The following is a 16,617-nucleotide window of genomic DNA, read 5'->3' as shown; positions in this document are numbered from 1 at the left end:
GTGTCTCAGTTTCTCCATCTGGTTCATTATGGTGCTGACTCCAGCCATGTCAAGAACCACAGTAAAAGGATATTCAGTCATTATCTATATCCTTTGAGTGGGGGTTCTCTAGCCACCAATTAGCTATAGAACATTTCCAATTTCTATGGCTACAAACACACACACACACACACACACACACACATACACACACACACACACACACACACACACACACACACACACACACACGAGTCCCAAACTTACTGAGATCCTTTGACCTCTGGTTCCCAAGTGTTGGGATTAAAGGTGTGCACCACACCACCATTACCTGGCTCACACTTTTAAACTAGAAAGGTTAAGTAGCCATGTGTAGCCTGTAGCCTAGGCTTGAACCAACTACAGGAGCTCCGTCCATTCTATTTAATGGTTTGCTGTTACAATCTGGAGGTCAGATCAGTTCTGCCTGGTGGCTGGTGGCCGATGTCCTCAGGTTCTCTCTGTGTGACTATCTGGTCCTTTCCACGAGGATTTATTAACTCCTTTGGACTTTCTCATAACATGATGCTGATCCTCAAGAACTAATATAAAGTGGGTAGAAGTATTGGTATATTTTTATCATCTAACCTCTGAGGCCAAGCAAGAGCACGTCTATGACACTGAGCTTGTTGAAGCAGCGATGATATTCTGTCTGGCTTCAAGGGTGTAATGGTTAACCTGCATTGTCATTTGGTTGATTTATAGTCTCCATGGGAATATGTCTCTGGGTATGTGTGTGGAGATATTTCCAAAAAGGCTTAACTGATGAAGGAAGCTCTAACTTGAACATGAGTGGCACCATCTCATGGGCTGGAACCCCACTGGAGAAAGCAACCTGGGCATTAGCATTTTTTTTTCCCGCATCCTGACCATGAATGCAATGTGACCAGCCACCTCATTTTTACTGCCACCATATCTTCCCCACCATGATGAATGGGATCACCTTAAACTACAAATCAACATACACCCTTCCTTCTTTAATTTGCTTACTGTCAGGTATTTTGGTAACAGAAATGAGAAAAGTTTCTAAGAGAAGGGAATAGAAATAGACTCTGGCTCTTAATAGAGAAGACAATACTATACACATTGAGATAGCCATTTAGGGCTAATACAACTAAGGTTTAGTAACTGGTGACTGACAGGTGTTTCCCATGTTCTTCCTTAATCTACCTTCCATTAAATTATCTTCTCATTCCCTCACCCTTGGACCTCTAAGGAACAGAAATGATGAGTAGGTACATGGCTAGTAGTAACTAATAGGGAAAGGGAAGCAGAAGGCTTGCCTTGAAATATAGCTGGGGTCTCTCTTGGAAGTTTATTGTGCCCTGGAGACTCCCACTCTAGGCTGATGTTTCTCCCTATTCTATGCAGAATGGTTCTCAGAGCAAAGAGCTCTCTGCTCCTGAGAGAGTTTTCAGCATTTCACATGCCCTCAGGTTGGCAAGAGAAGGAAGTTCATGTCATTATGCAAAGAATGCAATAAAATGCCAAAGCTCCTGTGTTCCCCATGGTGAACCGTTAGCGGATATGCCAGAGATTAGCTTTGCAGAGCACTAGTCTGGGAGCAGCTCTGTGGACCCACTGACCATGGTAGCAATAGGGAACTTGACATTCCTTTTTCCCACCACCCCCAGCATTCTTCATCAGTCACTGAAATTATCCTTTCAAGGTCCAGGGCAGGACAACAAGAAACAAGAGGAATGGGTCTTTAGGAAATTACTGCCTCTTTGCCCCATGTCTTGCATGCTTTTCTGAATTAGAGATGAAAACTCAGCTTAGTAGGGCTGAACTTGGGAAAGAAGTCTGGGACTCCTCTTCTGTCAAGGGAACGGGGAACCTTGTTTCAATCTTTCTGCTCACAGAAGGATGAGTGAGGGGAGTTTCTTTGGAATATCCCTGAATAGAGGGTAGAGGTCTTCGCCTCTTTAGAGGTTTTCCCATGTCTGGTGTAGGGAGGGACTTGGTGGCTCTTCCTTCATCCTATGACAATGCTTAATTATTCTTCAACTGACATGGAAATCAACTGCTCACCTAACTAAGGATAACAGAAGGTAGAAGATATGATTGTAAATTTAAAGGGAATAAATGGGTATATGTACATAGGTATGAAAACACACACACTCAATATGTAGCAAATTCCAAGATAAGTGAATTTTTGTTAGTAAGTCAGATCCTTGTGTGGCTTCTACTGGCATTTGCGGAGTCAATGTCATGTAGACAGAGTACAGGCAAGCAGCTGCTACCACTACTGTTCCAGCTACTTTGGCCATGGATGCCATGTCCCTCAATTGTGGAGCCACTGAAAAAGCCTCAGGACTTACAAGAGCAGTACCCAGGTATCTTGGCTCAGCCACAGTACTTGTTCCGACAGATTGCAGATGGGCATTTTGAAAGTTCCAAACCTCCATACACATATGAGACAATTCTCCTAATAAGACTATGTATAATCCAGTCATCAACCTTTCTCTCTTATTGCTACTGCAAGCCCTGCAATCCCAAGGCCACATCCTAGGCTTTGATCTCTAAGGGAAGTAAAGGGAAGGCTATCCCAGATATGATGATGATGATGATGATGATGATGAGGAGGAGGAGGAGGAGGAGGAGGAGGAGTGGAACCAAGCAAATTGGTCTTTCTCCTTGAAAAGGCACAGAGAAAAAGGAATCATTGTTCAGGCTCCATCTGGTCCATCCCTTCCTCAATCATCTCCACCCCATTCTCAGGCCATCTCTTGATACTGCTTTAAATCTAAAGATGTAATTATTCACTCTGTCCCAAGAACACTGAATAGACAATTAGGCCGTTTACTCAGATTATGTCATTTCATTTTCATGTACAACACACCAGGCTAGGGTTTGTTGACATCCCCAAGCTACAGATGAGAAAATGGGGCTCCTACAGTATGAAGACATTGCACTTGGGAAGTAAAAAAGCAACAGACTAAGTTTGGGTTGGTGTTTAGAGCCTCCCTGGCTCCAAAGATTGTGCTTGAAGTTACAAAACCCACAAAATTTTCAAAGGGCCAATTGTCTAACTGGGAAAACATTCTCAGAAAAGAACCAGTGAGTGGCAGTGGTTCTATGCCCAAGCAGAAGGCCTAGATGGAAACCCCACATCATCTTCATTCTCTGTGTGCACGAGCAAGTTACTTCACTTCTCCAAATATCCATTTTCTCACCTTAAAAAAAAAAGGTGAAAACATCTCTCCAAATATTGCTTAGATGGCTGAATTAGATGTTTCATGTAAACATCATTTCCCAATTAGTAAGTGCTTTGATAATTGTCTATTGTTTCTGTTTATTTCTATAATTTAAGACCGAGTTTATTTGAAGTGATAAGGGAACCTAACCTTATGTGTACTAGGTAAGGAAGGTGCTCTTTATCAGAGCATATGTATCAGTATTTGATGGTATATATCTCCTAGCTCCTACAGAGGATGTGGGAAGTGTTTCCCTGGGCTATACTGATTTGGCTCAGAGCTCAGCCTGCTACCTTCAAGCAGTTCCACTGTTTAAAAAAAAAAAACCTCTGGAAACGGGCACCCACAGGATACCAGTGTGCTAGAATATTTAACAACTTGGGGCAGAGACCAGGTGTCATCTTCTAGGTGGACAGTGACAGCTGGGGGTGAGAGACCAGCACATCCTGACTATGGAATGCAATGTTGCTTCTAAGCAACGAACTCTTGAAACCGTTCGGGGATTCCTTCTAGTGCTCACTATTGAGGTGCTAAGAAATCTTATAGCTGAGCATCACACAGGGGTAAGGAACCTAGTTTTTGGCAGCATGGACCTAACAGGCCCTTTCAAGAATAACCTGTGTTTTTAGAGTGAAATCATCACAGGAGACACACTCATTAGAAACCCAAAACAGCAGTGAAGGTGAATCCCCACCCCCAGCCCCCACTGATGTTCCTGACAAAGTTGGCTGTTTATCAACAACTTGCCACTGAAAGTGCTTTGACACCAGCTTGATGCTTACTCCTATAAAGAGTTTGAAATGCACATAATAAAAATCTCAAAGTTCAAGTCTAAAGCTTTCTAGAGCACACATTAAGTAGCAACAAGTGCTCAGGAAGCACAGCTGCAGGAGAGGATGGAGATGCCCCTGGCACACAGACTCTCACCTGTCTGCACAGCTGCACCTTAGTACTGGCTCCCACACTATCTCCATGGTGACTTAGGTCAGTCCCCAGCAGTGACACAAAGGTCTGCCACCACTGCCCAGCCTCACTTTCCTGTCTCCATCATGGATGCCTGTTATCTCCAAAGCACTTTAGAAAGGTTCCTCACTCTCACCCTGGAAGTGGCAGGACACCCTGGGCTTGGCCTCAGGCTTGAATGGCAAAGGGGTTCTATTTCCTTGCAGACAGTGTCCTCCCCAAATGTTATTTTTCACAAGGGTCCTAAATCAGCTTCTTTGGCACTTCATTCCTTTAGATGTTTTACTGTATTGCTGTTGGCAATTTATCTTAACTAGGCTGATTTTCAGATTTAGTCCAAAAGCCAAGCAGGAAACAAACTTTTTCCCTTTTTTCTCTATTTCCAGCCTTACTCATCTTACAGAGTCTGCCGTCTATACCGTTAAGGGAAGAAAGCTGGTTGCTATCAATGATTGTAAATACAATAAATCCCCCCCACCTGTGTGTTTGCACGTGAAGGATGCATACATAGAATCCGTGTGTGTGTGTGTGTGTGTGTGTGTGTGTTGTGTGTTAAAAGATACAGAAACTCAGGACATTTTTAAGCAAGGTTTGCATTGAGTTAAGAAGGACCCCAGTGAAATCAGTTAGAACTGTACAGAGGTTGTAGTGGCAAGTCACAAATTGTTTGACAGATCGGGCAAGGCTGGGTAATTGAAAACCAATTAACTAAGCATAGGTTTTCTGTAGTAGAAACACAGCAAATTCTTGGGGGAAGAATAGCTGGATACAAGCGGTATTCATGGCCTTTGGCGGAATGGGATCTGGCCTGATATTAGGTACAGGAGACTGGGGGAGGTTAAGATCAGTGTGAGGAGAGACATTTCTGCATCTGGCTGGGTCAAGGCTCAGAAGTGTGGGGCATTTGGGAAGGAATGGGACACTCTCTTTCTGTGATGCTGCCACTTGACTAAGTCACCTATGATTGGCTCTATAATTTGAAATGAAATGTTTATCCTAGGATGATTTGTAACTGGTCCCATCCCCTTTCTGCTCTTGCACCCTGCCCCATGATCTGTTGCTGTATTTCTTTTCCCTGCACACCTCACTTCCTTGTCAAGCCTCCAAGCAGCTATCGTTTGTTCAAACCTCTTTGCTGTGCATCCTGGGTGCACCATCCGTGTGTCTTCCTTGGGCTCAGCAATTCTGCCTTTTGCTGCTTTTGACCTCCCTCTTTGGATGACAGTGATGACAGAAACCTTTTTTTTTACCACAGCATCCCCATGTTCACCTCTGCCTCCCAGATCTCCTAAACTTTGCCTTTGTATGATTTTGCCAGAACTCTCAAGACCGACTGATAACTAACCAGAAGCATAGCCTTTTCTCTGCAGCAGAAATCTGCTTAGATGTCGTCTCTTTCCACAATAGATCTGGGGCTTGTTCTGCATTTTTGTGTCAAAGGGAGACTGCTAAACCCTTGGTGGCACCGATGTCATGTCAGAGATTCATGCTCAGCCCTCTGAATGCCATACTTGGTGCTATACACTAGGTGTTCATGTAAAAGTTTAAATTTGTTTGGGACATAAAGCTGAAGCAGAACCTTAACTGAAATGAAAAGTGGGTCTAAGAGCCAAAATATGAAAGGACCCAGAGCCATTGCCTTCCCCTGACATTATCCAGGAGCAGCAGGTGAAACCAGAAGGTTCCAGCAGCCTCTATGTCTGAATGAAGGCCATCCAGATATAGCAAGGTCGTTTGTTTTAGAGAAGGCATTCCAGGCAGAGATATGAAGTATGTAGGGAAAGTAGGCAAACCTCAGGATTTAGAAGGGTCTCATCATCCATCTATCATGCTGTTCTTAAGTAAAAGCAGGGTTGCCATAGCAACACACCACAGGCTGAGTGGCTTAAACAACATAAATTTACTTGCTCACAGTTCTGAAAACTAGAAATCCAAGGCCGGAGTGCCAGCAGGGCTGGTTTCCTCTGAGGCTTCTCCCTCTGGCTTGCAGATAATCATTCTCCCTACATGCCTTACATGGTCAGTCCTCGGCATACAGCCATCTTTAGGGTCTTTGTGTGTTCAAATCTCTTACTATAAAGAGTCAGTTGAGTTTAGAGCCCATCTTCACATTCTTCTTTCAAATTAATCATATCCTTTAAGGCCTTATTCCCAGGTGGAATCATACCCTAAGTTACAGGTGGTTAGGGCTTTGAGAGGAAGCAGAGTCCAGCATGGAACAAGAACCCAAAAGAACCCTTGTTTGAACACAGATGCTCATCACTTTTAATCTTTCTGGAGTATTGTTAGTGTTGCTACAGCTATCTCCCCTAGATTACTCCATCTCTTCCTCACAGTTAGATCTCACGGAACAGAAGATATAGATGACGAAGGGATTACAGATGGCTACCATTTCTTCTGAAACATGATCTCTTCCCTTTGTGCATTACTTGGCTCTGGTGAATGTTGTACTTCAGCCTTGGATCCCTGTGGCTAAATGTGTTTTGGCATAGTGATGGGATCTTACATCCACGCTCCTATCAGCACACAGTCTCTGGAAAGAGTAAAGCTACATTTTTCCACCCGTTACCAAAGCCTTGCCTGAGTCAGGAGATGGGACAGCATCAATTGGAAGACCACGGTCTCTTACAGAGACCTTACACTAACTGCCTTCTCTATATATCTGAGCTTCCTCCTGAATTATTTAGCTGAACCATCAACACTAAGGTTTTCAGGACATACTCACACCCGCTGGCCAGTCCTCAGCACACCGCTATTCATTCTTACCAAACGCTTGGACCAGAGTTGCTAATGTAGTTCACCAGGCAAATCAGCAATAATCAAACAAACAAACAAATAACTATTTGTCCTTACCGAGTGGGACACTGAAATCAACCTAGCTGATTCCCTTGTATAGCTCTCAGGTCTAGACAAGCTCTCTGGTGGCTCTCCATGATCTCACTTATGAAGTAAATTCTCATTTTCATCTCTCCTAGCAACTTGACTATGCCACAGAGATAGTAAGACATGCTGCTGTCTCTGTCTGGAAGCTAGAACCAACAGTGGTACCATCTGTCCCGCCACTGTGTTCGGCCACCCTGTCTTCTTTGTGGGGCTTCTAGCTTGCACACTTAATAAGTACAACTGTGTTTAGTGTTCATCCAATGCTCAAACTCTTTTCTCCCCACGCTGGGGTAAGCCTGCCCTGACATTGTGAATCTATTACCCTTGGACAATTGCAGATTCATGAGAGGGCTGCTGTGTGCCACTGTGATATAATGGTGTCACTGGCCTGCGTGACAATTGATACTGAATTTCCTGTCTCTTCTCCCCTCTTGCAGGAGGCTCTGTCAGTGGTGAGTGACGACCAGTCCCTTTTTGATTCAGCATACGGAGCGGCAGCCCACCTCCCCAAGGCAGACATGACTGCTTCGGGGAGTCCTGACTACGGACAGCCCCACAAAATCAACCCACTGCCACCGCAGCAGGAGTGGATTAACCAGCCTGTGAGGGTCAATGTCAAGCGGGAGTATGATCACATGAATGGATCCAGGTGAGCCCGACAGAGTTGACCAACCCGTATGAGGCTGGAGATGCCTGAGTATAACCCAGGACCACCTTATCAAGCCGATCTGCACAAAGTAGCACACGGGACTCTGGGGCTGACCTGAGAGTGCGTGTCAGTTTCTAGTCAGTTGAGGTGACCACGGTCTACAGAACTGAGTGGAGTGGGACCAGAAAGCTCACCTGGCTCTCAGGATTCAGATGTTATCCACGGAAGCCAAGTTAGGGTCAGGTTCCAAGGCCCCACTACAAATCCTCAGTGTGTTTGGTGTCAGGCTTTGGCCCAGGCCCAGTCCCTCAAGAAATTTGGCACTTGCTGTGCTGTTGAGGATGTTTAATGTTTCTGGGTGGCAGTAACCAGAGCAAAGATGGCCCAACAGTTCTTCCCGTAGAAGTGGAAAAGTAGTAAGAAAGACAGACAGTGTTTCAGGAAGCCAGCCTCATGCATGGGAAATGTGTGTGTGGGGGGAGGGGATTAGGAAAGACCAGGAACAACCTCACTTATGAAACTGAGAACAATTCAGAGATAAGGAAACACACTGAAGCAAGATGAGCAAACCCATTTGTCAAATAGCCCAAGCATCGGGGACGACCTCTACATTTTGTCTAAATTATCTAAAACCATCTGAGTAGCAGATGGCTTTCTCTTGTCTAAGCCAGAGCCAGAACACATACTTCTCAAAATGTTTATCGAGTGTGTTGTTGTAAAGAAGGGACCCAGAACACTGTCTGTGGCTCCAAGGGGCTTAGTGGTGTTAGTGACTGATACACAGAGACACAAAAGGGAAAACTGTAGCCTAGTTCATTACCTGATAATTCCCAATGGATTCCCAGGTAATCCACCCAGCCTCAAGAAAGTAAAAGCTAGTGCATAAATGCAAGACAAGTCCTTGGTTGATAGGCTAAGAATCCAGCTTATTTCACAAGCCCAGGCAGACCCCCAGTACTGCTGGGACACCAAGTTTCATCAGACCCCTGAGTCAAAGCTGATGAGGTGACAACCATTGTCCTGCAGGGACCAGTGACAGGAATGGCAGAAAGATAAGAAGTTACTGAAAAAGCCCAGATAAGAAATCGAAGTTCTGGTGACAGTATTGATGAGAGAAACTCGGGAGCGATGCATAAAGGGGTGGTTACAGAAGCTTGGACTTAGTAAACATTGAGAGGTGAGAACTGGGGGTTGCTGAGTCTGGACCTTTGGAAACTAGATGCATTTAGCAGCCACAGGCAGGTAGGAATGGGTAGTGCCTTGAGGAGGGACGTTCTTTAGGGTCTTTGGTGAGCAAGCGGTACAACCTCTAGATTAAAATGTCTATTGGGTTTAGGAAGCCAAAGTCCATAGGATTTGGGGCTGGAATTGAGGCTTTGGCATCCTCTCCGGGAGGCTTAACTGTGAAAGTGAGTCAGAGAGGAAACAAGTCCAGAGAGAGGCAAGAGGAAGGAGGGAGGGGAGTTCCTCCTTGCAGCTGTCTCAGAGCTGCCTTCCAGAGCCCTCAGCCCTGCCACACTTCCATCTCATTAACTAAAACCAGGAAGCGGGACCTTGACCACCCTTCCAGGGTTTAGGGTTAGGGAAGCTCAGAGAACCTGAACCTTGAGCCCCTTCATGCAAAATAATGATTGTGCCATGGTTCTGTTAAGCCCAGTCTCAGAGTCAAGTTTATCAGACACTTTTATCCAGCCTTGTATCACTGTTCCCTGCTAATCTCCTGGGAGCAGATGTCCTCACCATTACCATATAGAAGGGAAGCCATGAGAAGCCAAGCTGGTGCCAGCCCAGACTTTCTGGTTCCTTAGGGATCATGCTGCCCCTCCCCCTCTGCCTGTGCATCATGGTTCTGCACCATGATCTCATTCTACCAGCACCCTCCGGTGATGAGGCCAGTTCAGAAAGGACTCCCAGACTGCCTGTACCACAAGGCACTCCTGCTCCCTAGTGAAAAATCTAGATCCTAATAATGGAGGGTCTGCAGCCTTGCATCCTGTATCTAGTTATCACAGCCTGCCAAGGCAGTCTTTCCTAACAGTACCCTTCTTGCTAAAAGTCCTTTAGCATCTAGGACAGAATCTAAAGTCTTAGCTAAATCCTGCCACGTGTCCCAGATACTCCCCGACTCCTTCCTTCTTCTACTCCATCACACAAGACACTAGCTGTTCCTGGAGACCATAGCACACCACCATTCCAGCTTATCTTCCCCAGGCTCCTTCTTTCTAGAACATTTCTTCCCCATTTATCCATATGACTCTCTCGGGTTTTTGCCCATACATCACCTCTTCAAAGTCCCTGACACCCCCCTAAGCTAAAACAGTACTCTATCACTCTTTTTCCCCGGTGGGTTATTAAAGTTGTCTCCTTCTTCACTAGAATCTGGGGAGGGCTTTTGTCCCTGAGCAGGGCTCCTGTGTTTGTTAAAGATACAGCAAAGCAGGACATGGTCACATTGCTTCTTCAAGGACATGCCGTGTAGCTATGAGTTGAGTCTCCTCCCTTACCTGAAATATTTGACATGTGTTTCAGGTTCCTTCAGATTTTGGAATATTTGTTTAAGCATCGTGTAACAGATATCTAAGGATGATATTCACTATTTTATATGCATGCTTTCACTGCCCAACAGTAAAACTATAGTTTGGTGCATTTGCATTTGGACTGTGGACTCTTTTGTAAATCAGGTATGGAATTTTCCACCTGTGGCCTCATGTTAGTACCCAAACAATACTTCAGATTAAGAAACTGAGAAACAGATGTCCACGTGGACAATTCCCCATTGTCACAATGCCTAGGCAGGACAACCCAAGCACTGCCGAGTTTGCCATATGCTTTTGAAACATGTCTGTATCACTGAGCTCACCATTCCCATCCCCAGTATTCCTGAACCCTCCAGGATGCCATTTCAATCCTTCAAGAAAAGACTCTGGACCCATTTTTCAGGTCATGCCTAGCGTTGGTCAGACAGACACTAGCTGGAAGAAGCCTGTGTAAGTATCCCCATAAGCTGGCCGAATATTTACCTGGCTTTGGGTGTACAGTCTCACCTACTGTGTTGAAGCAAAGATCTAGTGGCGTCTAGAGCCAACCAGGTAGGCGTAGCCACGGACAGCACCTATATCAATACCCTCACAGCACATACAATAAAAAGCCAGAATCAAGGACTTTCAGAAAGATGCCTTTATTCAGGATAAAGCCATGCTCAGCCTTAACTTATTATTACTTAACTATGTGAAAGGGATGACATGTAAAAACACCAGGCGTGGTGGCATGCACCGGTGATCCCAGCTGCCGAAGAGGCATACACAGCTGGATCTCCTAGGCTCACTGGGCAGACAGCCTGCTAGGCAAGCTGCAGACCCTATGTCAAAAATGGTAAATGGCTTCTGAGGAACAACACACAAAGTTCTCCTTTGGTCTCCAGAGGCATGTCCACCAGCATAGAAATGCATGCATGTAGGCTTAGAGACAAAGAGACAGAAGCAGAGGGACAAAAAGACAGGGGAGGGGGAGGAGGAGGGAGAAAGCGAGGGGGGAGAGGGAGAACAAGAAATGAGATTAATAAATAGATGTCAGTCCATTTAAATTACTCATCCTGAACCATGCACCTCTCTTATTTTCTGAGTAACAGCATTAGCAGGACTTGGTTAGCTGCATGTTTTTAAAGTCTTTATAGTTTCCTGCACATATTCATTATATTGTGATTTTATTCACCCATCACCATCAGTTGCTTCCACTGTGAGTCCCTTCCTTTAGCAGCTCATCCACCAGAAGGAAACAACACCCCTTTCTGCCACATTTAACAGTTAACATCTCCTTCAGAGGGGGCAGCATCTCATGAGCCCCGCCTCCATCAGTGAAGGGATTTTAAAGGGTTCAGTCTTCTCCCAGTATCCATTGCTTCTGTATCTCTGTGGTTGGGAGAGCCGTGTGTGTCGGTGGTTTATGACACTTCTCCCCACTCCTAGCTCTCACATTACTTCATCTCTTCTTCTGCAAGGTTCTACAGGCTTGGGTTGTATGCAGTCTAGACTTTCCAGTGAGGGCTGGAAGCTCGGCAGTCACTTAGCCTCAGCATTTGGTGAGGTATGAGTCTCGGCACTGCCACTGTCTGTACGAAGCTTTTATGTCCTAGACAGAAAGTGGTACTAGTCTACGGATATAAATGTAAATGTTTTGGAGACTTAACCCATGTCCATTTAGGAAAGCAAGAGCATTATAATCTCATTGGGTCCAAGATCCCACCAGCCACACGCTTTTGACCAGGTTTATGGTGCCAGATGTGTTTCTCCTCTCACGCAGCAGGCTTCCAATTACCCACCGTATAGTCAAGCCACCACTGCACCGGTGGATATATAATGCCTGGCAAGTTAGTACTGTGCAGCAAGCGTGACCTAGAACAGAGAGAGACCACTGATATATTTTCTCCCATAGAGCCCTGCATAGAACCTTCTGGTACCACAAATGCCAGCCAGCAGGGACAGAATTTCCAACTCAATTTCAACTCTTTTTCTCTGTGTCCTGTGACCAAAACATGTGGCATCTTCATCAACAGGGCCGTGCCTTCTATTTCTGGTGGATATCAAGAGTTGCATATGAGTTGATAATTCTCAGAAAGTCCAGTTATTATAACACAAATGTAGAGGAGGGCCGGCGAGATGGTCTAGCAGGAGAAGGTGCTTGCCCACCATGCCTGACAACCTGAGTTCGACCCCCAGAGCCTACGTGGTAGAATGAGAGAATCTGATTTCAATACCCATGCCATGGCACGTGTGTACCCACACATGTATGTGTGCTCAAGCACAGACACACAAACTAAGTTTTAAAATTTAGAGGAAAATGTATAAATGTTCCAAACAAGAAACAGAGCAGGGCAGACAACTTGAGAGTTCTTGGCTTATGGGCCAAACCTGTGTCACCCAGTGCTCTGATGCAGCTGCCACTAACTAGCACTGTGTTGCTGAGCACTGGAAATGTGTCTAGTCTGAGTGAGATGTGCTATAATGTAACATTCACATTAGGTTTCAAAGTCTTACTAAGATAAAATGTAAAACAGCTTAGAGACTGTCAATTCTGCTGAAAGAATAGTCTTGTGGCTGTATTAATGCAGTTATCATATTATCATATAGAATATTTAATATGTTTAATATATATTTATTAACAAAATACATTTAATATAATAATCAATAATGAAATGTATTAATATGTTATATTAATGAATTTATTCAAATTTATTTCACCTTCTTAGATTCATTTATTTATTTATTTTATGTGCATAGGGGTTTTGTTGGCAAATGTGTATATGCACCTATGTGCTTGCCTAGTGCCTGTAGAGGTCAGAAAAGGGTATCAGATAGATGTCTTAGAACTGAAGTTATGCATGGTCAAGAGATACCATATGGCTCTCTGCAAGAACAAGTATTTTTAACCCCTCAGTAATTTCTCCAGCTTCTCCCCTTTTTTAATTTAAAAAATGTACCTACCAGTAAGGTGAAAATGACCCGTGTCTCAAATATCTGACTCCCAATCTACTTGGATTGGACCACGCTGTAGCTGAACATTTCAGGCTGCCCAGCGATTCACAGGTCATTCCTACAATGCTCTTTGAGAAGAAGAGCTTTCTGGGTTACTTCTCCATGCTTATCGGAAGCTCCATAGATGTTTGTGTCGTTGGCAGGAAGGAAGTACTCCTGTCTCTGAAGCTGCAATACCCTCTTCCCTTTTGTCCTAGCAGCAAAAGCCCTCTGGCCTAGGGTCACAGGGTCATTCAAAGGGGCTGAGATCTGTGGCAAGAGAGATCATCTGGGTTGCCTGAGTTGTAGGCGGTTTAATCTGTCTCCCTTTCCCTCCCCTTGTGGTTGACTCTGGTTCTCAGGGTTACCCTCCAAACAGCAGGACCCATAGGTTCTGTGTTGGATGTAAACGTCAGAAACTTGATCCAAGCTGTGGTTTGCAAATAACTCTCAGCTGCATCCTGTCTCGACCATGGGAATTGGAGAAAACAGTGCACGAAGGAAACACTATCAGTTCGTGAGGGAGGAAACAGAATAACGAGTCTTAACACCTGGCACTCAGGACCTGAAGTCAGCATCACACCTCTGAGAATTGCAGGACTGGCCAGAAATATGGGGAGGCATCAAACACCCAGAGAACCCTGTTCCGCTCTCAGAAAGACAAGCCTCTGTCACTCCCTGACACCTTCCTAAATCTCTAAATTCTTAAACGTTGCATGGGGAGAGTAAGACACACACAACCTGTGTTGAAACCGCAGGTGGTGGGGTTTTGTGTGTGGGTTTTGTTTTTTTTCTTTTCTTGAAATTACACTTCTATATCAAAAGCAACACAACGCGGGCCCAGATTCCTCAGGTATACAGTGTGCGTGCTACATGAAAGACACAGACAGACTCTGTGACCGGGATCCTCAGGGACCCCTTGCAAGTTTTGTGGGCATTGGTTGGTCCTTGATTCTCAGCCGACCTGTGATCACTCCAGGCACCGTGAGTGAAATGAGAAGGTTCCTTTGGGAGAAGTCTGAGATCCTGTTCAGCCCGCTTAGGGTTTCACACCTTGCTTTATATTGCTTAGTTGTCTGAAGGCATTTCTGTGGACCCCTGTCAGTCTTTTGAAAGCAGTGCTCAATAAACATGGAGAAAGTGAGGCTATGTGTAGGATGGCTGTGTTGTATTGCTGCAGCCTGTGGCCCGTAGCCTTTCCCCCAGCCTGAGGTGGAGATGCTCTGAGTTACACTCACTTCCTCCTGCTCTATTGTGGCAGCCTCAAGTCCTCCTGTCACCTGCCCCAGTACAGTCAGCTGTCTGTGAGCCCCAACCCCTCGAAAGCTATAAGTGCAGGTCTCAATACAAATTAGCAGCAGCCGTATGGGCAAAATGAATGGCCAAACCTCTCTCTCGCCCCAACCCCCACCCCCCCACACCCCCCTCCCGTCAGGGCTCCCGCCTCCCCTCCCTCTTGTTCTCTTCAAGCCCTCTTCACAGGCGCCAGCTGCCTCATTAAAGAGCAGCCTTTATGCTGGGCTTCACCTGGACAGGCGGTGGTCACCAAGCCCATGGCTGTGCTGGTTGGCTGAGGCAAAGGATGCAGGCAGATCTGGCGGGCAAGTGTGCAAGCCAGCGAGGTATGGCTCCCTCCTTTGTCACCCTGAGCTAGAGTAGGAGGGGCTAGCTCTGCACGGGCAAAGCTCTTGGATGGGTGTCATGCCTTTATTCTAAGGAAGTCCCTTTGCAGACCGTGATGGAAACTGGGGCCAAGAAAGGAGCCTTATTCCAAAGAAGGCCAGGCCAGGCAGCCAGGCAGGTTACCAGCCACCAGGGTACAGCTAACAGCCTGGTGGGCATCCGGACTTCTGCGGGCCAGCCAGCCACTCACTGGTCAGCCGGCACTGCCAGGGCAGAGCCCGGGGATCCCAGGTCTGCTGCACCTGCTTCCTGGCCACGCCTAGGGACCCCTTGTTGGTGTTGATTCCCATCAGACACGCTTAGTTTTATGCCTCATCTTTTCTTTTGTCTTTATTTATTTATTTTTTTTTACTTCGGGGAGTGGAAGCAACCTTGCCGCCCATGGCCACTGTGCACAGCTCTAAACCTGTGTTTGGAAGGCCCACTAGTTTGGGCACTTCTGAGGTTCTAATCTCTGCCTGGAAAGAGGCCAGTTTTAAAGGCAGAAATTCCGAGGCTCGGCGCCTATGAAAAAGAACATTTTTAAAACCCTTCCCTCCAATATTCATAAATGGGAGACTTTGAAGTAGAGACCCCCACTTCTGCTGCCACTGATCCTGGCCGGCTGGCTCTGGGCACCCTGCATGGAAAGTGTGTGTGCTGTCCACCCTCCCCACCCCCATCAGCCAATGAAAATTCCAGTATCTTGGTTTCAGGCCAACTTAATTCTCCAAGCGTCTCTGGTATTTGGATGGTTTTGCATCTGACAAGAGTCTGGGGGAAGACAACTAGTGAGTGTAGGAGTGTGTGTGAGGAAGGTACACACCCTAGCATATAGGTGCATATCTGTGCTAGAGGGTGTGCATTTCTCTTACTATTGTAGGAGTGTGTGTGAGGAAGGTACACACCCTAGCATATAGGTGTATATCTGTGCTAGAGGGTGTGCATTTCTCTTACTATATGTGTGTGATAGCCTACGGATGTGTGCATGCATACATTATATATATATTATATACATGTAGGTGGTAGACTATGTGTGTGTGTGTGTGTGTGTTTGTGTGTTTTATGTGATGACCATATGTATGTGTATGGAATATGTGTACATATTTATATTATGTGCATAGGCATACAATAGGCCAAGGATTTGCACATAAGCATGTGTGCATGTACTGTGTGAAGTAGATGTTTGTGTGCACATGTGTGAACATGTGGTTTTGTGGCAGAGTACATGCATACACGTGTACATGTTAGCATTGTGTATGTGCTGTGTGTGGTAAAGTGTGTAGAACTTAGTGAATTTGTGTGTGTGCATATACTAAGGTTAGAGTCTGAATGTTTTCATTATGCATGCTTGCTGTGTGCAGTGAAATGTGTGCACGTGAGTGTGTATGCATGCGCACACACGATTTTCCTGGGGGACAGCAGTGCGCTTCGGCCAGCTCGGCTCAGACACAGGCTCCAGGGTTTGACTGGGGCTGCTTCATCTCAAGCCAAGTCCTTCAACGGCAGAAGCCAAAGGGCTGAGCGCTGGTGAAAAGCCCCGATGTGCTACTGCCTCCCCTCCTACTGCCATGGGGACATTAAACCTTCAACAATCTGGGACTCTGACGGCTGGGTCTTGGTTCTTTGCCTGGAAAAACAGTAGGCAAATAGTAAAACCTTAAATTCTAACATGTGTAAGTTATACATCTTATTTTCATTTTCAGCCCATGTTCTCCTCGGTAAGACATCAGGA

The 16,617-nt window shown here is 45.7% G+C and overlaps 1 protein-coding gene across 1 annotated transcript in view; it reads left to right on the top strand.

The window, feature by feature from the left end:
* Positions 1-16,617, top strand: part of FLI1 (Fli-1 proto-oncogene, ETS transcription factor) — a 114,282-nt gene that overhangs the window by 52,927 nt on the left and 44,738 nt on the right. Inside the window, exon 2 of the mRNA XM_080929672.1 lies at positions 7,499-7,710. Coding sequence (XP_080785798.1) covers positions 7,499-7,710 — 212 coding nt within the window. The remainder of the gene's footprint in view (positions 1-7,498; positions 7,711-16,617) is intronic.

The sequence above is a fragment of the Micromys minutus genome (genome assembly GCF_963924665.1).
Source record: "Micromys minutus genome assembly, chromosome: 16".
Taxonomy (NCBI): Eukaryota; Metazoa; Chordata; class Mammalia; order Rodentia; family Muridae; genus Micromys; species Micromys minutus.
This window is presented reverse-complemented; position numbering and strand designations above follow the sequence as displayed.